The 27,197-nt window shown below is 41.7% G+C and overlaps 1 protein-coding gene across 14 annotated transcripts in view; it reads right to left on the bottom strand.

Annotated features, from left to right (window-relative positions):
• FSIP1 (fibrous sheath interacting protein 1) overlaps positions 1–27,197 on the bottom strand; it is a 208,863-nt gene that overhangs the window by 18,299 nt on the left and 163,367 nt on the right. For 13 of the 14 annotated variants that reach the window (XM_084973966.1, XM_084973967.1, XM_084973972.1 and 10 more), the window contains one exon: positions 1,839–2,349. In XM_084973966.1, coding sequence (XP_084830092.1) covers positions 1,839–2,349 — 511 coding nt within the window. Of the gene's footprint in view, positions 1–1,838; positions 2,350–2,560; positions 2,659–27,197 lie in introns of those variants that run through there. The other variant, XM_084973975.1, reaches the window with a different exon arrangement.

Genomic DNA, 27,197 nt, shown 5'->3' with positions numbered 1-27,197 from the left:
CTGTGTATAGCTTGTGGAATTTCATTTCTGAGAAGAAAAGGGCCTGAGCAACAGCTGAGACATAGGAAAGTACCAGAAATCCCGAGCCCAGATTAGCTATAACCTGAATAACCTCTAGGGCACTAGACAGAGATTGATTACAAAGAGAAATTCTGGTCAGATTGTGGAGGCCTTGAAACAAGTGAAAGAATTCGAATTTCATTCAATAAGCAGAAGAGAGCCAGAGAATCTTTCTGAGCTGGGAAGGGTGTGATCAGAGCTGCACTCGGGAGGGATTGGTATAGGTGGTGGACATCAGCAGGAAGAGAGGAGAGCCCAGGGTTGTCACCCCAGTCCAGCTGAGGTGGCAGGAAAAGCAAGGGAGGGATGGGCAAGGGAGACACCTCAGGAGTAGGACAAACAAGATTTGAATATTGGAAGTGGGATACAAGGGAAAGGGAGGATTCAATGATGACTCAGATTTTAAGCATGGGTGACTGAGGAATCAGAAGTCAAGAGGAAAATCTGAGTTGAGAGGCAAGGATGAGAAAATCAATTTGAGGCCACATTCAGATGGCAGTTAGAAATACGGGGCTGAGGAGTTAGCTCAGATTTAATATATTATAGATTTAATAGGTAATAGGCATAGATTTACTAGAAAATATATTTTAGTGTAATCTACATGAGAGAAAAAGTTGAAGCTGTTTAAATAGACTCAATAAATATAACACAGACTATGTTAGACTTCTGACAAAGATAAACAATTGAATGTTGTCTGTGTCAAAAACAGCCCATAGTATTTGTATCCTGTACCACTGTATCATTGCAAGATGCCATATTGGACCAAAATTTATTTTTTTATTTTTTTATTTTTTTATTTTTTTTTGTCTTTTTGCCATTTCTTGGGCTGCTCCTGCAGCATGTGGACGTTCCCAGGCTAGGGGTCTAATCGGAGCTGTACCTGCCAGCCTACTCCAGAGCCACAGCAACGCAGGATCCGAGCCGCGTCTGCGACCTACACCACAGCTCACGGCAACGCCGGATCATTAACCCACTGAGCAAGGCGAGGGATCGAACCCACAACCTCATGGTTCCTAGTCGGATTCGTTAACCACTGCACCACGATGGGAACTCCTGGACCAAATTTAAAAAGAAAAACAACTAGCAATATACAAGTACCAGAGATGGGAAGTCTGCACACAGAAACTAATAAAACCACAATGATACATAACACTATACAAATGCATTCCTTGGAATAAATTTTCATCACTGAACTTTGGAAGTTAAAATAATAAGCAAATCTACTCAAATTATTTATATTCATTCAAACTAATTTCTCTTTTCCTCCAAAATCAACATTGTTTTCTGGATAACCATCAAGAATATGTATTAGTTACCATTAAGAATAATGTACTTCAATCATTCTGTATACCATAGTGTGCATCTGCCAATCCCAAATCCCTAGGCCTTCCCTCCCCTCCCACCTGTCCCCTTTGGTAACCAAACTCTACACAGTATTCTGCGATAATTTATGTAAAAAAAGGAACCAGAAGGAGAATGAATGTGTGCACATGTATAACTGAATCACTCTGCTGTACAGCAGAAATTATCACTTGTAAATCAACTTTACTTCCATAAAGGTTTTTTTAAAAAAGAATAATGTACTTCATCAGAGTACTAACCTCAACCTTGATCTCAGATGAACATTAATAAATATGTTCTAATATTAGCACACTCTTAATTGACCCCATCTGTGACTTTCAAGCATACCTCCTTACCCTACTCTTAAACTCCAATGCATTTATACTGAGGTGTTTAGTAAGAATTATTCATCAAAACACACATTCTCCAAGCCTGACCTGGTTTTGGTTTCTCTGGAGGGCTGAGTTTCAGATGTTGGTCTTCGGATGCAAGGTTCACATTGATGTCATACAGTGGATCATCCAAGAAGGAGGGCCTTTTCAGTCTCCCAATGCCAAGGGTCTTCGACATAAAGTAGTCTTCTGTGTCACTAATAACCTTGTCCTCAGAAGATTGGAGGCATTTCATATACTCTGCTTCGATGACAAGAGATTGTGACATATAATGCCCAGTCAAGGCTTTGGTGAGGTAGTAGCCTCTAGATATTTCACATTCTGTGTTCTCAGGGATGTTTACATCTTCCACCTCAGTGCTTTTGACCTTTGCTTTTGACCCGTTTAGTGACTCAGACAGAATAGAACTGGAAAGCTGGGGGAACTCAGGTGTTATATCCTCAACCTTTTTCTCTTCTCTTTCTGAATAGAGTCTCATCGTGGATTTGTGTTTGAATGTGCATTCATCCAGAAGACATCTTAACTGTTCCTCAGAGAGAAATGATGTTGAATCTAACTGATGAAACAAACAAAAAGTTTTCATTGTCAACTGATTGAGTAAACACTGATTTCTGGTATGCTTCCAGTAATACAATATAAACGTTAAGTCCCAGGAAACCCTTTACACAAGACACCCAATAGCAAAATCATTCATTCTGAAGTATCCAAAATTGCAGAGGAAATATACAACATGCCTAGAGAATAAGTTTAGAATCAATCACACATACTAAAATCCAGGAGAAAGTCCCACAACACCGATGGAAATGAACTGCTGCACTAAATTAACTACCAAGACTCTCTTCTCCACATACAGAAGAACCTTGAGCTGAAATGAAGATATTAGAAAAGCACCTTCAATTTTTTGAGTCTTGGGGCATCAAGCAAGGTTCACATTGATGTCATACAGCTATTTATCTTTGATAAATAGCCAGGAATCCTGCCATCATCTCCAGGAGGTGTTTCTCTGTTCTCGCTACCCCTGAGTGTGAACCCTATCACCACCCAATTCCTAAAAACTCAGACCAGTGGGGCAGATTCACCTCCTATGTCTGTCTACAACTTTCAGCAGACAATACGACCGAAGACAGAAAAGGAAGGGTGAAGGGGAGGTATATCCTGAGATGTGTAATTGGTTCAACACCACAGGTCTAGACAGAGGCCAGGGGCATTCCAATAGCAGTACATTCTGGGAGGAGGATTTGATCATACACATTTAATCTCTGCTTGTAAAGGTTATCAGTGCTGATTGTTTCAGCCAATATCTTAGGGATTTAAAAACACATTTCCAGTGATATTCTCAGGAAATAAAATAAACAAACATAAAGAGCTATGTTCTACAAGAATCAACTGAACAGCATGCTACTTGAACTGTAACAGTCTCAAAAAGGAATCTGATTAAAATATATTGAAAGACTTTGAAAAAATTTTCTCTTTCTTGAAAGAATCAGCACTGTCCCTGATTTACATAGTGGATTATTTATGACAACACTATAATCTTCTTTTAAAGGAGAATGAATTACCTGAGAACAAAAAGTCCTTATAAAAAACCTAATCGTGAATTGTAATGGCCTTCATTTCTACTTCAGTAAACTAAAACAATGCTATGGGCCTACTTTGTAGTAAACAGCAAAAATTAACCAAATATTCTACATTTATAAAGTACTGAGGGGGAGTTGTTTTTGAGCCTGGTATAGTTAATTCCCCATTGCTGCGTAATCCTTCTAACACAACTAATAAAAGTAGTGTGTAAAATAAATTTTATATCATGCTTTTTAAAAATATGTGTTTTAGGAGGAGTGGATCAAGAAGATGTGGTACATATACACAGTGGAATATTACTCAGCCATTAAAAGGAACGAAATACCAGAATTTTTAGCAACATGGATGGACCTAGACATTATCATGCTAAGTAAAGTCAGCCAGACAGTGAGACACCAACATCAAATGCTATCACTGACTTGTGGAATTTGCAAAAAGGATACAATGAACTTCTTTGCAGAACAGATACTGACTCACAGACTTTGAAAAACTTAACGGTTTCCAGGAGTTCCCATCGTGGCACAATGGTTAACAAAACTGACTGGGAACCATGAGGTTACAGGTTCAATCCCTGGCCTTGCTCAGTGGGCAAAGGATCCGGCATTGCCGCAAGCTGTGGTGTAGGTCCACAGAGGTGGCTCGGATCCCGCGTTGCTGTGGCTCTGGCATAGGTTAGGGGCTACAGCTCCGATTAGACCCCTAGCCTGGGAACCTTCATATGCCGTGGGAGCGGCCATGGAAAAGGCAAAAAGACAAAAAAAAAAAGAAAAAGAAAAAAAAGAAATAAAAGAAGAACTTATGGTTTCCAAAGGAGACAGTTCAGGGGGTAGGGGGATGCACTGGGGTTGTGAGATGTATGAAATTGGATTGTGATGATCATTGTACAACTATAAATGTAATAAATTCATTGAGTGATTTAAAAAATAACCATGTGTTTTAAACTGCATTTAACTTCCATATATTAAAAACCAGTTTTCATGATGGCAAGTACCATAAAGAGTTTGTGAGTAATAAGAAATTGTTTGGGAATATACTCTTAACAATCATTGGGGATTCAAAATTCAGGAAATTCACCCTAAGGTTAATATACATGTCAAAAATGGGAGTTGAATGATATATTAGCAAATCCTACTTTCAATCACTAGACATTTCAGACATCTAGATGTAGTAATTTATTCATTTTCAGGAGCATTCCCTTCACCCTACTATGTAAACCTAGACAACTAAAAAATGAAGGCAGTCCTTGTTTGGCCCTGGATAACTAAAATATACTTTCAAAATCTGCTTATAATGAGCAAATGACTACCTAAGATTTAGAAAAGATCCACAGAGGGTCATCCTCAGCAAACATCCAAACTAAAGGCTTAACATGCAATTTCTAGACCCTGCAATGGTAAAAACTGCATACAAGAGGATGAAAGATTATTGAAGGAGGTCTTTGCGGGGTGGGAGGAAGAAGAGTGGGGGAGGTGGGTTATTGGTAGATTATCTGATGTGTTTGATCACTTCCCCCAAATAATATTGATAAGATAGATGCCTGGAAGTTCTGATGATGTATTTAGCTAGATACACAGATAATTAGGTAAAAGGGAAAATAAAACAATTATGAACTCTGGGAAAATCAAAAAGCTATATGAAATGAAAGGAAAGGTAGTTTCTCAGATAGATAACATAAAATTAAGCACAAGAAAATAAGGTAATTATTAACTCTAGGACAAACAAAAAAGTTGTACAAGAAAGGTTATTATAGGATACTACTTGCTTTTGCTCTAAATAATGTTTACACAGTCATCATAATATAAATAGTTTTGATTAGGGTATCCAAAAATTGTGATTTGACTATTTTGGAGAAATGGTAGGAGAGAGAAGGGATATCTGAAGTAACAAAGTTAAAACTTTGGCTACCATTACAGGAAGTCAATATATAATTGATATAATAATACAGTTCCATTGTATTACTGATTAAAACTTTAGGGCATTGTAAATTGATATAAACTGATCAATTAAGAAGGCAAACTATTAAACAACATAGAGTTCCATGACAGCAGAAAACTTCTAAGGGAATTAAAAGTGGTTGATTCCGGAGAGCAAAACTAAGAAGTGGGGAAGAATGGGGAAAGGAGCTACCATTTTTGTTTAAAACATTTTAACACAACGATTTCTTCAACTATTTTATTATTATAAGAAAAAATAAAATAAAAGTGACTTAAATATACTCAAAATTTTTATTTATTCTTTTTATTTTATTTTATTTTTTGTCTTTTTGCCTTTTCTAGGGCTGCGCCCACGGCATATGGAGGTTCCCAGGCTAGGGGTTGAATCAGAGCTGTAGTCACCAGCCTACGCCAGAGCCACAGCAACGTGGGATCCGAGCCATGTCTGCGACCTACACCACAGCTCAAGGCAATGCCAGATCCTTAACCCACTGAGCAAGGCCAGGGATCAAACCCACAACCTCATGGTTCCTAGTCGGATTCATTAACCACTGAGCCACGACGGGAACTCCTCAAAATTTTTAAATTAAATTAATTTAAAAATAAAAATCTGAAATATTAAAATGAAATTCCCAACTGGTTATATCTTTGGGCATCAGAGGCAGGTCCAGATTTCACAAAACTTGAAATTTATATAGTCTTGGAGCAGGGTGGGGGATTCTTCTTTTAAAAAAAGAATACAAAATTATAAGTAGAAAATAGATACAAACGTGAGTTTTTCTTTAGAATATGAAAAAAGATCACAAGAGATGAACAGAGCCTTGGAAAATCAGGTCCATCTCTTACATTATCCCTCATTTACTAGAAATGCTTATAAAGAAATGTTTCCTGAATACAACCTATCTTCCTTTCCCCACTCAAGGTTCATACAAAAGGGGACTTGAAACTTCAGCTTCACTGGTTTCACAGTAAATCTGTTTCTGGGTGCTCCAAGATAAAGCATAACACATTTGAGTCTGCATATACACAGAAATGAGCTCAACTACAATCACTCTGATCCTCTGGGGAAAGCAGCCCAATAGGAAAGAAAACACAGAAGACTAGAACTTGGGCTTCAGTCCAAGCTTACCATCTTGCGCAGGTCATCTAAGAGACCCAGTTCCTGCAGCTATGAAATAAGGAATTGAAGATGATCACTATATTAACTTCTAGCTCTAACATTGCTTTTTGTGAATAACTGCTCTAAAATTAAAAATAAATGTAAGAATAAGCTGTTCTGTTGACCTTAGAGTGGACCCTGGGTAGAATTTACGAAACAATAACAAAAAGAAAACTTTTATTTCTTTAATTTCTTCACAATACCAATTCTGAAATCAAAAAAACAAAAAAAAAACAAAAAACAGACAAACAAACAAACAAACAAACAAAAAAAAAACAGCCAAAAAACTCTGTGGTCTTATAACATTACAAGTAAAAGTGAACTTAGTAGGCCCTCGAATTAATTTCATTACAGTGTTTCTGGGTGGTACTACATCAGAACCTTTAACACAAGCCATCTTTCTCATCTTTTGAATTCCTGCAGAGCCTTGCCCACAGGACAAGCTTAGTAAATCAATTTTGTGGGAATCAAATGAAGGGTGCTCAATGTTTTTAAATGGCTAAGAATGACATTAATATAAGTTACCTACAAATGCTGAACCGGCCAAACGTGCTCATCACAAACATCCCTATTGACCCTTGACAGTTCAGGGATCATAACCCATACCCTACATCCAGACTGCTTTGAAACTCCTGAGCTCGTGAACTCCCTAGTTGAACGACTCACTGTGCAAGCACAGTCAAGTAACCATCTGTTCAAGTCTTCACCTCAAAGTATTCGTCTTTCATGCCAGTTCTAATTTTCCAGTATTTCATAAACAAGTTATTATTCATGCTATTCCTGTCCTTCAAAAAATTCATCAGAGTGCATCTCAGTTTTCATATTTCTAGACCAGAGCCCAATCTATTTTCTCTGTTTCTGTGAAAGCCCCTCTTTTCCCATTATCCTTTTAGTAGGCTTTTTATGGATCTTCTTTCTTGTTTTGGCCAAAACACACACACCCCATAGTCAAAGTGTAAATGTTTTCGATTTTTCTCATTAGTGAAAAAAAAGAGAGAGTTCCCATCTTGGCTCAGTGGTTAACGAATCCGACTAGGAACCATGAGGTTGTGGGTTCGACCCCTGGCCTTGCTCAGTGGGTTAAGGATCCGGGGCTGCTGGGAGCTGTGGTGTAGGTTACAGACACGGCTCGGATCCCACGTTGCTGTGGCTGTGGTGTAGGCCAGCAGCTATAGCTCCGATTATACCACTAGCCTGGAAACCTCCATATGCTACAGGTGAGGCCTTCAAAAGACAAAAAGCACAAAAAAATAGAGAGAGAGAGAGAACACTTGTATTAGTTCTCATGCATCTTGCTGGTCTTGTTGGCACCCCAAGTATGTCTTACAGAGTGTAATAAGCACCCAATCTGGGCCAGATACTGCCCTCTCCATCTTATGTGTATTAATTCCTTTGGCGCTCCCATCATGGCAAGCAGAAATGAATCTGACCAGGAACCATGAGGTTGTGGGTTCAATCCCTGGCCTTCCTCAGTGGGTTAAGGATCCAGCGTTGCAGTGAGCTGTGGTGTAGGTCACAGACACGGCTCAGATCTGATGCTGTTGTGGCTGTGCCATAGGCCGGCAGTTGTAGCACTGATTGGACCCCTAGCCTGAGAACCTCCATATGCCATAGGTACAGCCCTAAAAAGCAAAAAAAAAAAAAAATTCCTTTAATATTCGTAACCAACCTATGAGGTAGATACTATTATTCTCATTTTAAAGTTGAAGCAAGGCAGCCAGAAATTATATACCCCGTCCTTTGTTATACAGCTACTAGGTGGTGGGATGTGAAGTCAGGTGGTCTGGTATCCTTTTACCAACTGACCTTCATTCTTCTATCCATCCCCTCAGACATAACACCTGTTCCCTAGAGTGCCCTGGAGGCCTAGCAGTCAAAGGATGTGGCATTGTCACTGCTGTGGCTCAGGTCACCGCTGTGTCATAGGTTCAATTCCTGGCCTGGGAATTTCTGTATGTCATGGGCACAGTCAAATAAATAAATAAATGTATTTATTATTAAAATAAAGTAAAAATTGTTCCCGTAGATTATTTCACTTAACTTCAGATTACCCAGGCTAGCTTAGTATCTTACATGGATTTACACAGTATCCTCTCCTTCAGCTCATTTCTGGAAAAAAAAAAAAAGACAGCCCCAGCTCCATTCCCAGGGTGCCTGCTGTTTACACTTCTCCACCCAGATAAATACCAGTTTGGTATAGGAGCTAAATCTGATGGGGAATGTGACTTGTAATTGCTGGAGGTGGATCACAGACTGTGGATTACCTCACCTCATCCCTGCCTCTCCTCTTATGCTATCTATCTGGAGTTTCCCCAGCCATAAAAATCTCCAGTTATTTGGCACTGGGTTTGTTGACAAGGCAATCAAGATTATGTCTCTGTTGCAGATAACCAGAAAGTCCAGCATTAGAAACTAGCAGAGGCCATTTTGTCCTTTGATGTAAGCTTATGTCTAATGCTAGTTGTTTTTTTTTCCCCCCACAAACGCCAAGTTCCTAAAGACCCACCCTATAAAGCCAATACAATTATCACAAGCAAGAAAAGGGTGGAAAGCTGGAATGTCCTAAACAATCAACAATAAGTGCATGGCTGTAAATAGCTTTCAATGACATCAAGGTCTACATTAAATTAAGCAACTGGAAAACATTCCACCCTTTGCTTAACTACCAGTATATAAGTTTACGACTCTATGTTGCAGCTACTGTTGGAAACACCTAAGTAGTAGTTTAGGCAAGGTCTCTTAGCCATAAGGAACAGAAATCCTTATCTAAAAAAAGGAGAGGGGGTAAGTAATGAACTCCTTTAGCCTTTGCTTGCCTGGAGAACTCTTTATCTCAGGCAGTAGAGGTGAGCATTGATGTAAAATCTAGGAAGGCATTTTGTGGATATCAACAGGCAGGAAATGAAGTAGCAAAGGGCCTGTTGGGCTCTGGAGCTGAGAAGCCACCAGGAACCAAAGCCACATGCTTCATCATTCTCTTACTGAGTCCCTGTGGTCTCTTAACTCAACTGCTTGTCCAAATGCATCCTCTTGTCTGCTAACTAGCTTTCCCTGCTTATTAATGGGTTCTGCTCTCTTACAATCTTGGCTTGCCTAGGTAGCATGAATTAACTCTGGTCTGCATCCAACACCACCTTAAGAGTCTGCCACCCATCAATGACTGACAATGGTCTCTATGTCTATTAGCCCAAATTTTTAAGCAAGATAACCTAGTTGGTCACTGACCAATGGCAGACTGACAAAGTCATTTTCAAGTGTTCATCACTTGTCCAATCATCTGTGGTGTGGGTTGAATGGTATGAACTTGGCCACCCAAGTCCAAGCTTTTGGGTAAGGGGGATCACCAAAAGAAGAAGGTATGAACAGAGAAGGGAACCCCAAACTAATTCTATCACACTGTTAAACTAGAATTGCTATTAAGTAAATAACCATCAGAAGGGACTTGATACTTAATGAAGTTTTACAGCCAGCTCACGGATTAAGAATCACTTGGTGTTGCCAAACTTCACTGATGTCATTCAATCTGAGAGTTCATTGGGATAGAAAAGAGAATTACTTGGCAGGAAATATTGACTTGTGGATAGAATGATAAGACTTCCAGCTGGACTACAGAACAGCACTTTCAAGTCAATATGCTCCCAATCAGCTCATGTAGGCTCAAGAGGGTCATATCACTTGCTGTGGCTCTTAAGATTAAACAAGTCTAAAAGTCATGGAGGTAAATGATCAGTGTTTCTTTCAATGTTTGCATCAACAGTGCTAAGGATTCACAGAGGAATGAGCTTATTTGTCCTTCTCCTCTTAGCTCCTCCCCTCCCTATCCCACCTTCTTCTCTTACTCTGAGGCTACCCCAATCCAATAAAGGCAAGTCTGGAAGGTATAACGCTCTTAGGAGGCACAAAGGTCCTGGCGGCCATGCAAGATCTGGCATATTTTTACCCAGAAAAGTCAGAGGCTGACCATCCAGTGGAGAATCTGAACTCCAGTCAAAAGGAAAGCAAAGGTCATCACCAGAGAAACTATGTAAAACATTAGAAATGAGGGCTGAGGCAAGGTGGTAAATAGGAAAATGAGTCAGCCCAGGTCAGAAGCTGGAGGATCTGTGGATAGAAAAATACAGAGTGTGAAATAGGTCAAGACAAGCAGCTCTGAAGTGAGTTCATAAATGTCAGGGTGCTGCTGGAAGCCCACTTCTACATGGGGCCTGCCATGTCAAAGTAACCATGTAGAACAGGACACCCCCCGCTGCCCAGGCCACCTGTGTTCCCTGAACAACTGGACAAGGCAAGGCCTGAAGGGTTTGCCTGATGTGCTTGCTCCATGAAAGGCTAGTGTGCCCATGAGTACCCTGTGATGGTTCTCAGCTTAGCTGCCAGAGCTGGTTTCCATGTCATTAGGAATCTCGCCTTCCTGTTTCTAAGAGGATGAGATGGGGAATCACTCCATCACAAGGGGTCATGGATGGAAGGAACCAGAAGCAGGGTATGGGAGTCTCTATTCCTTCAATTTGGGAAAGGGCCAGGACCTCGGCTCTAGTTGGTGATGCAGTCAGAAGAGTGCAGTTGAGCTCGAAGAGGAGCTAGAGCAACTTCATAACTTTGGTTTCTAAAAGGGTGACAGGTGAAAGGGGGCTCTAATTTTTCCATTTGGGGGAAAATACTATTTGAAGATGGCCAGCAGTTGCTCTTTTCTTGTGGCAGGGAGAGCAAGTCCACTTGATTCAGATTCTGAGCATGTCGATGGAATGGCTCTTCTGTCACATCACTACCACTTCTTTTCTGGAAACAAGGCTGGGGTTCCAGCTCTGCAGCTGGAAGGAGCCAGCACCTCTGTCTCACCTACTCCCAGAAAAACAAAGCAAAACAACCAGGAAGTTGTTGGAAATGAGGTGAGCAAGTTTTTACACAGAGTATTTTTTCTGGTCACAGGGGACACTGGACCACGCCCACCCCCTACCCCCATTCCCTGGGGAAATATATCTTATGCGTTACTTTTACAGCAACAAAGTCTCCTGGTAGGCAAGATTGCTGGTTTACTGGAAAGCAACAGTTATGAAAATAATTTGCATGGTTTTTCCTCACTCTCTTTGAAAGTTTATCTGTACTATGTAGAGACAAGTTGGGTCAAAGGAGGTCATGATGGGGTCAGAAGTCAAGAAGGCCATGAGCTGTTTAAATGCTCTAACCTGGGCCAGAGTTCAGGTAAGCCTCACCCTTTATAGGAGGTCAGCTGGAAGATGAGTCAAGTTAGAGCAATTTGGTAATATCAAAATCTAAAGAACCTAAAGGTATGCCCACAGGGCTGCTTCTCGAGAACTTTAAATACTTCTCCTGACATCATCTAAACTTCCCATTGAGGAGATGACCTCAGAACTCTGTCTCTGGGACCTTCATGCCTACGTTTTTTGGGCCCATGTGGAGACTGTGGTGCTGTGGTCACTACAGGCCCATACCCAGCAAGTGTTCATTTAAAATCAGGTCAGAGGAGTATATCTGACAGGTCTCAAAGAAGATAAATGATTACCACTCACACCTAGTTCATGAGGGCACAGAGGCCATCAGCTGGGGCTGAAACAGTAGAGATATGGCACGGCCTGGAAGGTAGGTAGTGTCCAGCCTCACACGGCCTATCATAGGAGTGAACCAAAGCTGCAGGCTCTGACCATGACAACTTCCGCTTTCCAGAGACAAGGGCCCTTGAATTTGTGGGCACTGCCACATTCCTCAGCTGCTCTGAGGACAGCTCCCCTGCCTTTGGCCATGATGGCACTATCTAGAGAGCCCGGATCAGAGAGGATGCCAGCTGAGCATCCACCCCACCCACACAGGCGAGACCTCTCCAAGATGCCCAAACATGGAAACTGGAAAGGGAAGCTATTTCCTTGCACGGACAAGAATTTTCCCAGCGATAGAAATGAGCCCAGGGGCCAAGCTGCACTGGCATTAAAAGTAACTGTACACAGTTTCTCCATCACCCAGAGCTGTGCACCCACCTGCTGCAGGGCTGAGCAGATCTAACAAGGTTTGTGCTGCCCCCACAGCTTCAGGACCAGGTATCGCTATTAACGACACCACCAGGGCCCCTCCTGTCACCCATGGGCACACAGACCCCTCTTGCCTCCCATCTGGGACCTCCCTATTGTGGCTGAGCTGTAAGTTGCTAATGATGTGTGAGATGGTCAGATGGCCACTCCCAGGCTTGTGCAAATCAGTCCAGCCCTTGCAGCAGACTTTGCCCAAGAGGGGAGAAGGGCCAGTGAATAAAATCCTTGAGTCCCTCCCCCTAGAAAGACTGCCCTGAGCTATAGTCATCCATAGGGATTCTCTCTGAAGGTGTCCCCCAAGATGAACAACCAGCTGCACTTGCTGGCACGGAGTGGTCAGCTTTCCTTCTTTCTCATATGTACTCCCCCTCTTCTTTGTCTCACTCCCCTTTTCCCCCTCACATCTGCCTCTCCAATGTTGCTTTAGGTCATTAAGTGGTAGCATGTAAGTTTTGCCTCAGGCTCTGCTGTTCCAGACCAAGACAACACAATTAGAAACTGCCTCCAGGTCCAGGCAGGTTCTGGAAGTGGCAGCTCAAGCTGCAGAGGGTGGGCCTGGAACACTGGGCCAGAGCTCCACCCCAGGCTCTGTAAACTGGTGAAAGGCTTGCAGAGCAGAGACACCGCAGAGCCATGGCCAACACTGTCGAGGTCGTAGGAGGCAAAGCACTGCTTCAGGATCCTTGGAGCTCGTGACTTAACTGCTGTTTCCTGCTACCACTGCTGGACAGGAGCAGGAGAGCAATGCCCAAGGGGCAGGCTCAAAGGAAGAAACCCCTTGAGTCCTGGGAGGACATTTGCCCAGGGCAGCAGGAGGTAGCAGAGCTGGAGGGAGAATGAGAATCAGAGCCAAAGGGAGACTGCCAAGGTCATAGCTTAGGTTTGTGTGTCAAGATAAATAGAAAAAAAAAAAAAAAAACCACAAAGTGTAAAAGAGGCCACTAAGTCCCATGCACTGCAAAGGCAGGAGAGGCCTGCCTTCAATCTGGGCTTGATTCAGAGTTCAAGACCAGACCTGAGCTCTGGAGAGAGTTAAGCAGGGGCAGACCCTACCCTGCCAGCAGCCACCAAGGGGTCAAAATGAGAGACTGGAAGAACCATGCAAATATATGACATTCCTCCACATCTTAAATGTGTCTCCAGCATCCTTTCTCTAGGTTGTTTGCCCACAGCCATTGATATCCTACTTGATAAAGTGCCAAGGTAAGCGTCCCTTAGGCTATATGCTATTTTTTTGGGGGGGGAGGGACCAGAAGCTCCCAACTGAGAGGAAAAACCCCCTTAACAACAGCATAGAGTAGGAGAGGGAGCCTGACATTTCTTTCTCTTTTTAAATTTTTTTTAATTGAAGAATAGTTGATTTATAGTGTTGTGCCAATTTCTGCTGTGCAGCAAAGTGACCCAGTCACACACACAAACACACACACACACACACACACACACACACACATTCTTTTTCTCATACTATCTTCCAACATGTTCTATCCCAGGAGATTGGATATAGTTCCCTGTGCTGTACACTAGGACCTGAACCTAATGTTTCTGAGTTTAAACCCCTGCTCTCACTCCCTGCTGCTCCATTTCATACTGGGAAGGTTACCTGATCTCTCAAAGCCTTAAATGTCTAAACTGTAAAAGTGAAACACTAATATATTACTCGCTGACTCCTGTCTGGTGGTGAGGAGTACTAACAGCTAATGATCTGCTATGAGCGCTCAAGACGTATGAGGCTGCTGGCACTGCCCCTGAGCAGAGGAGGTAGGATTTTAATCGATGTCAGAATAGGTAGGAAGACAAACCTTCAATCTGAGAAGCTGAAAGCAGTCATGGCTAGATGACCGTGCTTGAGAAGTGATCAACCTAAATCTGCATGTCCCACGTTCCAATGGCCCCTGGAGGGCCTCTCTGTGACACCAGGAAGAAAGCTATGCAAGGTACATCACAACTGGCAATTTGCAATGAAGGAACTGTCTTGTATACACTAATGGATTCATGTGGGGCTACAGCAGCTTTCTGCTCCCCAGGAGAGAGCACACATGAGGGAAAGGTTGGAACGTCATCCTGGCAAGAAGCTTACACTTCAGGGCACACACTCTAAGTCTTCAATACCAGATAGTACCATCATAACCCAGAAAGTTCCAGAAAGGGGCTAATTCCAAGATATTTTTACCTTTGCTCAAAATAATTCTTCCCTTGTTGGACTATACAATTTTTCTTTTTATTTTTTATTTTTTAAAATTTTTGGCCACACCCATAGCATATGGAAGTTCCCAGGCCAAGGACTGAATCCGAGCCACAGCTTCAACCTATGCCACAGCTGAGGCAACACCAGATCCTTAACCCACTGTGCCACAGAGGGAATACCAACTATACAATTTTTAAAGCCCCTTGGTCTTGGAGTTCCTGTCGTGGCGCAGTGGTTAACGAATCCGACTAGGAACCATGAGGTTGCAGGTTCAGTCCCTGCCCTTGCTCAGTGGGTTGATGATCCGGCGTTGCCGTGAGATGAGGTGCAGGTTGCAGATGCGGCTCGGATCCCGCGTTGCTGTGGCTCTGGTGTAGGCTGGTGGCTACAGCTCCGATTAGACCCCTAGCCTGGGAATCTCCACATGCCGCGGAAGTGGCCCAAGAAATAGCAAAAAGACAAAAAAAAAAAAAAGCCCCTTGGTCTTAAGTGAAGGAATGAAGCTATATGGTCTCATGGGTAAGGCAATCTTACTAGTCTTGGTACTCTGGCTAACTGAGGGTTGCTCCGTCTCTTAGAAATTGAACTAATGCCTTTTTAGTAATGCTTTTTTAAATGAATTTGCTCCCATGTGCACATTTATGAGCTCTTTGGGATGGCATAAAAGGAACTTCCCAGACTTTAAAATTTGTAATGCAGGCACTATTTTTTTTTTTTAGGGCCGCACCCTGGTATATGGAAGTCCCCAGGCTAGGAGCTAAATCATAGCTATAGCTGTTGACCTACATCACAGCCACAGCAACGCGGAATCCGAGCAGCATCTGCGACCTACACCACAGCTCATGGCACCATTGGATCCTAAACCCACTGAGGGAGGCCAGGGATCAAACCTGCATCCTCATAGATACTAGTCAGGTTCTTAACCCTCTGAGCCACAACAGGAACTTCCCGATTTTAAAACAAAGTTGTACATATCTGGAAAAAAAAAAAAAAAAGTCTACAGACTCAGGATGAGATTTTGGGAAGCACAGGGATATAGGTGGAACAGCCTTCTCCCTTGCTTCATGGGCACACACAGGACATTCTTCTCTTTCACCAATGTCTCCTCCTTGCTCTGCTCCCTTCCCTAGGGCATCCAAAGACCCCATGCTGCCTTTCCACCTGAGCACACATGCCTCAGAAAGCATACTCAATTCCAAGCCTTTTCAATGCCCCATGGCCCTCATATCAAAACTTACCTGAGATAGGTTTCCTCATTATTCTCCCTCAGACAAAGCAATCTAGGTCCATGTATAACACTTCTAAGCTTGAATTTTTACAGGAGCCTCTTCAAATCAGAATGACTTAGTCCAAAGAGATGATTCCAAGAATGGGAATCCAGGCCCCACAGCTGGATGGTAGAAAGATCATTGGGAGCTACCATTTTTAGCAGCCTCAGAGAAGCCACATAGTCAGGCCTTGTCTAGCTCAACAAACCATCGGTCCTGTCAAATCTCATCAGATCTGATTTTCCTCTTGGGTGTAAATCTAGCGCCAGAGAGTTAACTCCACATTTAACTTGCTAATTAAGGAGAGCTTTTTCTAGTCACAAACGGGTGACCTGTAGCTTTTCCCAGGGTTGGACAAGTGTCCCTGAAGCTTTACCCTGTCTAGACATGTATCTGAAACATCCGATTACCCTCTGTACCTTCTGTATGGCACACAAAGCCCGACATCATTACATAAACATGAACCTCCCCATTAATATTGCTGCTCAGTGAACTGTCCTTTTACATTTGCCAATCTGAAAGTGAAACTGCACTACCACTGAGAATAAGGACGACATACTGTGGACAATAATGTCTACATTTTGCTATGACCCCAATGGTGGGAGTTAAATTCTCTAGAAATTAAACAAAAAAAAAAAAAAAATCCCTGCAGTGAACTGGACCCAAATTCATAAGGATCTAAATAGGTTGATGCATATCTTCTTCAATGATGGATTTCATTTTCTCTTCCATGTAAAGCAAGAGGCTATATGAGAAGGATAACTCTGTCCACCTCCCTCCCTGGGGTCTGGGTCCTACATTAGGCAGGTGACCAGATAGCCCTAGTCATTAGCTGCCCTGAGGCTGGGGTGCAGAGATGGGGTATGGGTAGGGTTTATCGTCGAGGGCTGTCTATGCTGACATACATCATTCATTCCATTCTCCCAACTACCCAACGAGTGGAACTGGGAACTTACTTTCCACATTGAACAGAAAAGGCAACTAAGGCTCAGAGGGAGTTCCCACCATGATGCAGTGAGATAAGAATCCAACTGCAGTGGCTTGGGTCACTGCAGAGGTACAGATTCAATCTCTGGCCTGGCGCAGTGGGTTAAATGATCCCACATTGCCGCAGCTGGGGTTTAGGTCACAGCTGGGGCTCAGATTTAGTCTCTGGACCAGGAACCTCCATGTGCTGTGGGTATGGCCATAAATTTTTTCTTTTTTCTTTTTTTTTTTTAGCGCCACACGTGCAGCATATGGAAGTTCCCAGGCTAGGGGTTGAATCAGAGCTTCAGGTGCAGGTCAACTCCACAGCCATAGCAACACCAGATCCAAGCCATGTCTGTGTCCTACACCACAGCTCATGGCAATGCCGGATCCTTAACCCACTGAGCAAGACTGGAGATCAAACCCACATCCTCATAGATATAGTTGGGTTTGTTACCACTGAGCCACGATGGGAATGCCTGTGAATTTTTTTAAAATAAAAAATAAAATTTAATAATTAAAAAAAGAAACTAAGGCTCAGAAAAATTAAATCTTGGTCCAAGGCTTGGAAATAATTTTTTAAAATGAAGCCAGAATGTAAAGCCAGAGCTCAGCAGAATTGGCTAAGGTCCATTTTTTAGGGGGACCATTACCATGACATGCCCCCTCCACACTCTTGTTTTACAACTGAAAATGTTATACAGTGGAACAGCCTAATAGAGATCCTTCCACATGAAGAAGAAGTATGAAAATGAAGCCCCTTCTAGTAGGTGACAACTGCCCCCTGCTTGCCCCAAATCTGGAGTGCCACATTACATAAGCATAGTACCCCTGTGTCTGCCTTCCCTGATAGACATTAAGCTTCTCAAGGCTGGGGCCAGGTCCTACTCATTTCTGTTCCCAGGTCAACAACCCAAGACATACACAAGGCAAAGTTTTGCTGGCTCCATGAAACCCTCTTTGGGTACTTACTCTTCCATCTGTGACAGTGGCACCACACTCTATAAATTAAACTCAGTGGCTTTAGTCTGTCCCCTTCCTAGCCAATGGTCCCAGGACAGAGCCTGCCCTTCTTCTGTCCCGTATGTCCCATTCCCTCTGGACAGCACTCTTCCCATAAGGCTTTGGAAAGTAGTGGTTTAATGAAACTTTGCATTCCACTTGGGAAGACCACATAACAACGCTTTACCTACTAAAGAGTGCCCAAATATTTCAGGTCTCAGCAAAGGAAGACAGACAAACAAATGGTCTAAAGACAGAGGATACTCCTGGCATTCTCCATACCACCCTCCATAGGCAATAACTTAACCCACTTGTGGGCTCATGATGATAACAAAAATTACTCCCTCACCCCCACCAACTTCATGCTCACTGACCAAGGAAAAATTCTTCAGGTTCAGAAAAATTCCCAGGTACCATAAAAAACCTATATCCTAGGCCTATCACTGTGATATTCATTACGAGTCTGACATAGAGATTTAATTTGGTCTGATATGAAAATAGCACTGAGTAATAATCACGGTCTTTGACTGTGGTTAAGTTTAATTACAGAAATCCACTTGTGTCCTTATATAGAAAGAAAGCCTCACAAGCACGGCAGAAAACCATCATGAATATTTATAGGGAAAAAGCCTTCTCAAAAGGTTCTTTATTAGCAAATAAATACGTCAAATAAACAAAGCAAAATAGTGTCCCCACCTTTCATAGGATATATTTTCTAATCATGTCATATTAACCTTCTCTCTTTTGATTTCCAGTGATGGGCTAGAACAAGCTCCAGCCTCTGCTCTGGGTGGGGGTGCTGAGTGACTTATTTAAATGGAATAGGGAAGGTATCAAGTCTAACAGGTACAATCCACGTTCCACGTTCAACGACGTGGTGTTGGAAACATCACCTAATTGAATACGTTAACATATCCTGACTGAAGAAATAGAAAAAGAAAAAAAAGCAGAAAAAGCTTTAAGTCTTTGTACTTTCTGAATTTATGATATAGAAAGCACTATCTCTGTAAGTCATACAAAATAATGAACAGCCTTTATCTCCTTTTAATCAAATTTCAAATTAATGTTTTAACTTCAGGTATGCAGAGTAAAAACACAATTTCCCCTAAAGCAGTCAGTAACAATTAATTTTAAGGATGACAGGCTAAAATACAAAATATATAAAAATGGAGATAGGGAAGTAGATGCAGGTAAGTGCTTCCATTTGTTGGAGGTCAATTTCCTTACTATATTTACCTTTTTTTCTTTTTTTTTTGTCTTTTGTCCTTTTACGGCTGCACCCACGGCATATGGAGGGTCCCAGGCTACGGATCCAATCAGAGCTACAGCTGCTAGCCTACACCACAGCCACAGCAACGTCAGATCCAAGCTGCGTCTATGACCTATACCACAGTCCATGGCAATGCCGGATCCTTAACCCACTGAGAAAGGCCAGGGATGGAACCTGCAACCTCATGATTCCTAGTCAGATTCACTTCCGCTGTGCCACAACGGAAACTCCTAATTATCATATTGTAATCTCCAAAGTCTTCCTCACATAGACCCTCGTTGTAAAAGGCCAAAACAATCGATTAACTAATAATAAATCTAGTTTTTTAATTATTAAAATGAATTATTTAACTGAATTCACTAGTTCATTAACCCAGTGACATTTTCATGAGTAACTTGTTAAAATTAATTCTGTACTTATAAATTATGAGTCTATCACTCCACAGTATGATGACTGTTTTATAACTAACTTTACCATATTAAAACTAGTAACACCTAACTTTGAAGCCAGTAGAAATGAAAATCTTTAGATGTAGTTAATCACTTTAATAAATACATGAAATTGAAGATTCATTAGGGAATTTTAAAATTCTGTTTCAAAAGTGAAACCACGACATATTATTAATCTAATTTATTTCAAATACATTTCACATTTAAGAACTAAATATTAAAAGATTAGCTGCCAGCTGCATCATCTTTATGGAAGCTGAAACACTACAGTTTGTTTCCACACATACTGTATGAAAGGTGAAAAAACTGCAACAGCAGAGTAGACCATTAACATTCCTAAAAGGTCTATCCTGAGACTCTCTCAACCCCCAAATTTGCAAATACAGAAATACATGTATGGGCTCCCAACTTCCCCCTCAGATCATTCACAAGCTCCACCACCCCATCTACCAGAATCTACAGCACATGCCTTGCTGCCCCTCATCGCTGAATGAACTCTCCATGCTCCTCTCTATTGCCTTTGAAATGTAACATGTTTATTTATTTTATTTTATTTTATTTTATTTTATTTTATTTTATTTTATTTTATTTATTTTGTCTTTTCTAGGGCCGCACCTGCGGCATATGGAGGTTCCCAGGCTAGGGGTCTAATCAGAGCTGTAGTCACCGGCCTACACCAGAGCCACAGCAATGTGGGATCTGAGCCACATCTGTGACCTATACCACAGTTCATGGCAATGCCGGATCCTTAACCCACTGAGCCAGGCCAGGGATCGAATGCGCAACCTCATGGTTCCTAGTCAGGTTCGTTAACCGCTGCGCCACAATGGGAACTCCCTTAACATATTTAAAACCAAGTTCCTGCTCTCATCCTTAATCCTGCCCCTCCCACAGTCTTCATCTCTCTCTTTTATTCTCTGGTAAAATTTGATATCCTACTTTATGAGTGATATTTGTACTATTTGGAATCTTTGCTCAAATTATCTGATAAGTCAATTTTTCTTACTTCTGTTGTCGTAGTAGTATCATAAACTAATATGCTTCTTTTAGACATTGTGGTGTTTTTACATTTTTTTTAATTTAAATAGCTCTAAGAAGAATGTGTGTTTTCTCTAATCTTAACAGACATCCTCAAGAGATCTGACACCCATGATACATCCCCTCTGACAAGCTCATCTCCCTAAGTGTTTGGATCCCTTGCTCCTACAGTCTATAAAGGAATTTCTAGCATCTCAGTGGAGCTCAAGTCCAAGTTTTCATCAACTAATCAAAGAAACAATTAGAATCAATGCCACCTATTCAGGTCAATATTGAATCCAGAACTTCCAATTAAGGAATAAATCCAACCCATCTAAAATTGTATTTTTCTTCCTTGGACATAAAATCTTCAAAACCAAAATCTCACATATTTCCTGGATTTTTTTTCAATATTAATTGGCAAGGTCTTACAATTTTTTAGCACCATAAGCCATCTCCTTCTAGCTTTGACTTTGTCATTGGCATTGTGAAATATGCTGGGATCTAAGTTTAGTTGTCGATCTGGGAACAGGGCATAGGCATATAGGGACAACTGACTTTCTAATGCAACTCCTTCAGGTGACAGAAAACTCAATGCAAAGAGGAATGGCCTCATCGGAGAGGAGCACAGGTGGCACTTCAGCTGGCAAGGGTAGCTTGATGCCTCTAAGGAAGCAAGGTACCCCAAGTTCACCAAATCCTTGTGTATCCCTTCTTCTAATTCTCAGGGCCCCACCCTTTCTCTCTAAACACCCCAACTTTAACATAAGGGACCTAGCTGTGAATTCAACTGACACTCTAATTTGGCAAGCCGCATGACTGCATTTGGCTTTTGACCTTTTCAATGCTGAATTGCAAGAGATAAGAGATTCTTTTAGCTCAGTCATAGCAAGTCCCTCATTTTTAATCCATGCTTAGAGAAAAAACCATTTAGGAATTTGAGCTCAAATTCTCTTTCTCTGAGCTGTGCAGCACTGTTAGAAGCAGCTACCGTACCACCCCAGTCCCTCAAATTCTCTTTCTCTGAGCTGTGCAGCACTGTTAGAAGCAGCTACCGGGGAGTTCCCGTCGTGGTGCAGTGGTTAACGAATCCGACTAGGAACCATGAGGTTGCGGGTTCGGTCCCTGCCCTTGCTCAGTGGGTTAACGATCCGGCGTTGCCGTGAGCTGTGGTGTAGGTTGCAGACGCGGCTCGGATCCCGCGTTGCTGTGGCTCTGGCGTAGGCCGGTGGCTACAGCTCCGATTAGACCCCTAGCCTGGGAACCTCCATATGCCGCGGGAGCGGCCCAAGAAATAGCTTAAAAAAAAAAAAAAAAAAAAAAAAAAAAGAAGCAGCTACCGTACCACCCCATCTCCTCACATAATTTTATGGAGGCTCCCACTTGGTACCCCAAAAATCTTCTTTCTTAAATGAGTACTTAATCCCAGAAGTTCACAGAGACTTTATCTGCTGACTTGCCTGTGAAGGTTGCAGTATGCCAGAGTCTCACCCCTTATGCAGCTAGATTTTTTAACTACCTTCAGCTCCAAATAAACCAGACGACCAATTCCAGTCCCTCCCCCACCCAAGTTCTCTGGGGTTCCATTTTTTGCAACCATTCCTGGTGTCAAGTTTCATACCAGTCAGGGTTCTTAGTTGCAAATAACAGAAATAGCAAAACTGAGACTGGCTGCTTTAGGCAGAAATGGAACTGACTGTAACAATGTTGGGTTTCAGTCTCTCATAATCGCTGAGAGAGCTAGGAAGGGTTTTGGAGAGCAATCAGGAACAACAGGAGGCTAACAACCACCACCAAAAATCATGCTACAGAGTGCAAGGCTGCTGTTTCCACTGGCCCACTCAGCCAGCTTGCTGAGCTACTGCCCAACATCACAGCACCAGTGCTGGAAACGCTGCCTGCTGCCTCAGTAAACTGCCATTCCTATTACCACTGCTGACAAGAAGTAGGTTCTCCACTCTCCCTGTCCCATCCAGCAGAGCAGAATGGGAATGCCTCATAGGCTAGGTCTGACATATGTCCTATGGAAAGGCCACTGGGAAACTGAGTAGTGGGACTCCAAGATGCTATGCTGAGGGGTCAGATCTGAATCCTAAGATTCCAAGAGGGGAACTTCCTCAAACAAGGAAAGAGGAATCAAGTGGTAGGTAGTGGGGGGAGGGGGGTGGTGAAAGGAAAGAAAGGAGAAGGGAAAGGGGAAAGGGAAGGGGAGGAGAGGAGAGGAGAAGCAAAGCGAAGCTCCCCTACAGGTATCACCTTTATACTATTGGGAAGCATCATTACAGCAAAAGAAGGAGATTTTTATGTGAGCCAAAGTCGGAAATTTTCAATGCTAAGGGGAAAACAGTTGCAAAAGTTTCATTTATTTGCGAGTGTTTGGCATTTATGGAGGAGAGGAATATTTTATAATGAAAGCTGGTAAAGAATACAAGTTCCCTTGAGTTTAACTATGCAAATTAGAGAATCTGGAAATAATACTCTCGATCCCTCCTCCTGTTTTTCAGTTCTCACTAAGCCTGATTCATAAAAGGTATTTAAAATATCTGCTAATATCTTCTCAAGAATGTTTGAAAATTCCACAAGCATTACGGGAGAACATTTGCTACCAATTTGAATGGAGACGAGCATCAAAGAAGAGAAAAATTCTTATAATAACTTGATTCCATAGTTCCCTTAAATGTGTGTGAAGCACATTATGGCAGAGTATGTTAAAGCAAACTGCCCTCCAAGAAGTACAAGTAAGAGGAGAAAAAAACAGAACATGACAGAGAGGAGGAAACGTGACTTGGCAAGGGGATTAGTGAGTACTTGGTGATTTTTGATATTCTGCCTTTGGTGAAGAGGAGGGCATTTTCTCTCCATATTAAGAAAATAGAAGACACAGAAGCTATAGAACTACACAGTAATCTCTCATTTTGAGGGGGGGGGGGTTTCATCCCTCTTGCTATAAATCACCTGAGCATTAAGTACCTTTTCTGCTTGTTAGCATTTAGGTAGTCACACAGATTTTACTATGTGTGTCTTGATTAGAATATCTAGAAGGCAAGATACTTAATACAAATACAGGTGTTCCCTTGTGGCATAGCAGGTTAAGGATCTGGCATTGTCACCACTGTAGCTCAGGTCACTGCTGTGGTGCAGGTTTGATCCCTGGCCCGGGAACTTCCACATGCTGCCAGCATGGTCAAAAAAAAAGGTGATTAGATGGACCATAAGGACTGATAGGGAAAAAAACAGGGAAAAGGATACACCTAGAAAGAGACTAAGAGGGAAGTGACTATTCTGTGAATCCTCTGTGTGTTTACCTGTGTGTGTCTATGTGTGTGGTTTTGATTAGCAAATTTGTTCCATTTTATTTATTTATTTTTTTTTTAGGGCCACAGACCCATGGCATATAGAACTTCCCAGGCTAGGGGGTCAAATCGGAGCTGTACCTGCTGGCCTACATCACAGCCACAGCAACGCGGATCCAAGCCATGTCTGTGAGCTATACCACAGCTGATGGCAACGCCAAATCCTTAACCCACTGAACAAGGTAAGGGATCAAACCGAAGTCCTCATGGATACTAGCCAGGTTTGTTACTGCTGAGCCACCACAGGAACTCCAAATTTGCTCCATTTTAATAGAAACCTTAAATTTCACAATTTTGGGGGTTTTTTTAATTATTTCTAAGTATAAAATCTAGTGCCACTTATTCACACCAGTCAAAACATGGAAGCAAAGCCAAATGTCATCTAATAGATCACTGGATAAACATACACACACCACCACCACCAAGGCAATATTATTCAGCCTGAGAAAGAAAGAAATCCTGCAACCTGTTACAACATGGATGAACCTTGAAGGCATTATGCTAAGTGAGATAAGTCAGACAGAAAGATCCATACTCTCTGATGTGGAATCTTAAAAAGATAACCTCATAGAACGAGAGTGCAGAATGGTTGGGGGCGTAGGGAAATGGGTGTTGATCAAAGGGTACAAACTTCTAGTTGTTAGATGAATAGTCCTGGAGATCAAATGTACAGCATGGTGTCTATAGTTAACAATACTTTATTGTATATTTGAAACCTGCTAAGAGAGAGGATCTTAAATTTCTCACTACAAAAAAAAAAAAAAAGAATTATGTGAGTTGACAGAGATATCAACTAACCTTATTGTGGTAATTAATGTGCGATGTATACTTATATCAAATCATCACCATGTACATCTTAAAACTCCCTCATGTCATATATCAATTATATCTCAATTAAGCTGGGGGGAAAAAGTTAATGCCAGGTCAAGACTCAACATTATACGCTGAGAAAAATACAAAGGTGTACTTTCAGATTTTAAATGTTGTCTATGAAGTCAGAGGGATATTGTGAAATCATAAGAAATACTGGAGAGGGGAAAAAAGGAAAGAAAAAAAAAGTAAATAGCTTCAAAATATGAGGTTAAAAATTTACCAAATTCTCCTGGTTCCCAACTGACACCTAAGACCAAAGTTCACCAGTTTCCTTTTTTCTGAAGCTAAAGCCATAGTGGTCATGGCCAAAGCCAGAATGCCTGTGGGGGGTCCAGAGGAATTTAAGAGGAATGACTCTGAGCACTGGAGGTGATGAAGCAGAGAAAGTATTTTTCTTATTTCTCTGGCAACTTTTTTTAAGTGTTTTTTAACATAAGCTTTCCTAGGTCTCCTCACAAGCCCTTGCCAGCTTGTGAAAAGAAAGCTAGGAAACCACAAACTTGGTCTGTAATTAAACAAACAACTTCAGTTAAGGGCAATAAAAGCAGTGACAACAAAAATGAATTAGAAGTTTGTGCATGAGACTCTACAATTATGTTCTTGAAAAGGTTGTAGTCAGGAAATGGATAAACTATATTTTGCATTGGAACTCTGTGACGCTAGGGAATATGCCAGGGCTTCTCATGAGTCCTGTGATTGTTGGATTTTTTGTTTCAACTCCAAGTAATCCTAAAGAAAACAGCAATACACAGAGAGCACCCTCCCTTTTTGAAATCACAAATGCAAACAAGATCACATTGTAAAGGGCTGAGTATTCAACAGAATCCCCTGGATACCCAAAAGTGTGATACAGGAAAGTAGAGAGACTATTATTTCATATAAAGTCTCACTAATCCATGAATGGGAAAAAAAGTTTACAAATGAGTAAAGAGTAAACTTAATTTAGTTATAAACCAGTAGTTTCAAAATCGAAATAAGAACTAGCATTTTCTTTCCATTGGACTGTAAATATCATTTGGGAAGGGTCAACTTTGTCTTTTTATTGTTGCAATCCCAGCACCTGGTAGAGTACTCAACATAGAGAAGATACCCAAGAAATACATGTTGATTAAATAAATGAGTATTCAACATATAGAATAATAATTTAATGACTATTTGTGTTGACTTAATGCACATACCAAAATATACTTAGGCCCCTAATAATGTCAGCTAAGGTGGAAAAAGAGAAAATGAAAGAATGAAAAACAAAAAGATAGGGAAAGAGAAAAATTATCACCTGCCTTTGGGAAATCCTACTGGCAGTTAATCCACTGATCACAGCACCTTGAAAACTCTCATCTCTAAACTAATAGATGCTACTCTTCAAACAGAATAGCTACAGGAGCCTCTGAAGAGATAATACTGTTCTGGGCATACTTAATGACCTCCCCCATCCCATTATAGCTAATAACACCAACTTAACTCTCATCTGACAGCAACTGTCTTCAGGACCTGTTGTAATGTCATAGAATCAGAGAACCTTAGAGCTGGGAGCAAACACACGAACCATCTAATCCAACCTCATTAATTTACATATGAGGGATTTCCCAGAGGGTTTGAGTACCTTGGCCCAGTGCCCTGGCAGCAGCGTGAAAACTTGAACCTCTGTCCTGAAGTTTCACACAGTCAAGACATTTGTTAGGTTGTATTCACCAGAGTTTTACCCATTTATCAGGCATTCAAGACTTTTCAATCCACTTCTTGGTCTGAACCACCTCTACCTCGATTCTAAGAGCAATGTCACACAGTCATTCTCTCCAAAACTCATGGGTTGACAGAGTTCCACAATGGTATAAGGACACATACAGACTGGGCAGAAACAGTTCTAGAGCAAATATTTAGATTTCTAGGCTCTCTTTTCTCACTCACAAGTGAGGCCTTTTTTTCCCTTTCTGGCATTCACCCTACAGTTAAGTAAAATGCCATCTGCAAATGTATTAACCCATCTAAATGGTGGTACCAGGGCCTCTAAATCCAACTGGTAATAACAGGACCCAAATCCTTCCAAAAAGGAAAAGTGTTTAATTCCCACACTGCACATTAAGGAGGAATCTCAAAAAGTGGTACAAATGAAAGCTACGTGAAGTAAGAAGAAATAAAAGTTGGGGCAGCCTACACATAAAACACTCTTCTCCAGGAGTTCCCACTGTGGCACAATGAGATCAAGGGTATCTGGTGCACTGGGATGCAGGTTTGATCCCCAGCCTGGCAAAGTGGGTTAAGGACCCAGTGCAACTGAGGCTCGGATCTGATCCCTGGTCTGG

The sequence above is a fragment of the Sus scrofa genome, chromosome 1 (assembly GCF_054392235.1).
Source record: "Sus scrofa isolate SSC_HxYL_T2T_F1_AM1 chromosome 1, Sscrofa_HxYL_maternal_Yorkshire_Landrace_v2.0, whole genome shotgun sequence".
NCBI classification, from domain to species: Eukaryota; Metazoa; Chordata; class Mammalia; order Artiodactyla; family Suidae; genus Sus; species Sus scrofa.
Note: the sequence above shows the minus strand (reverse complement) of the source record. Positions and strands in the feature narration are given on the sequence as shown.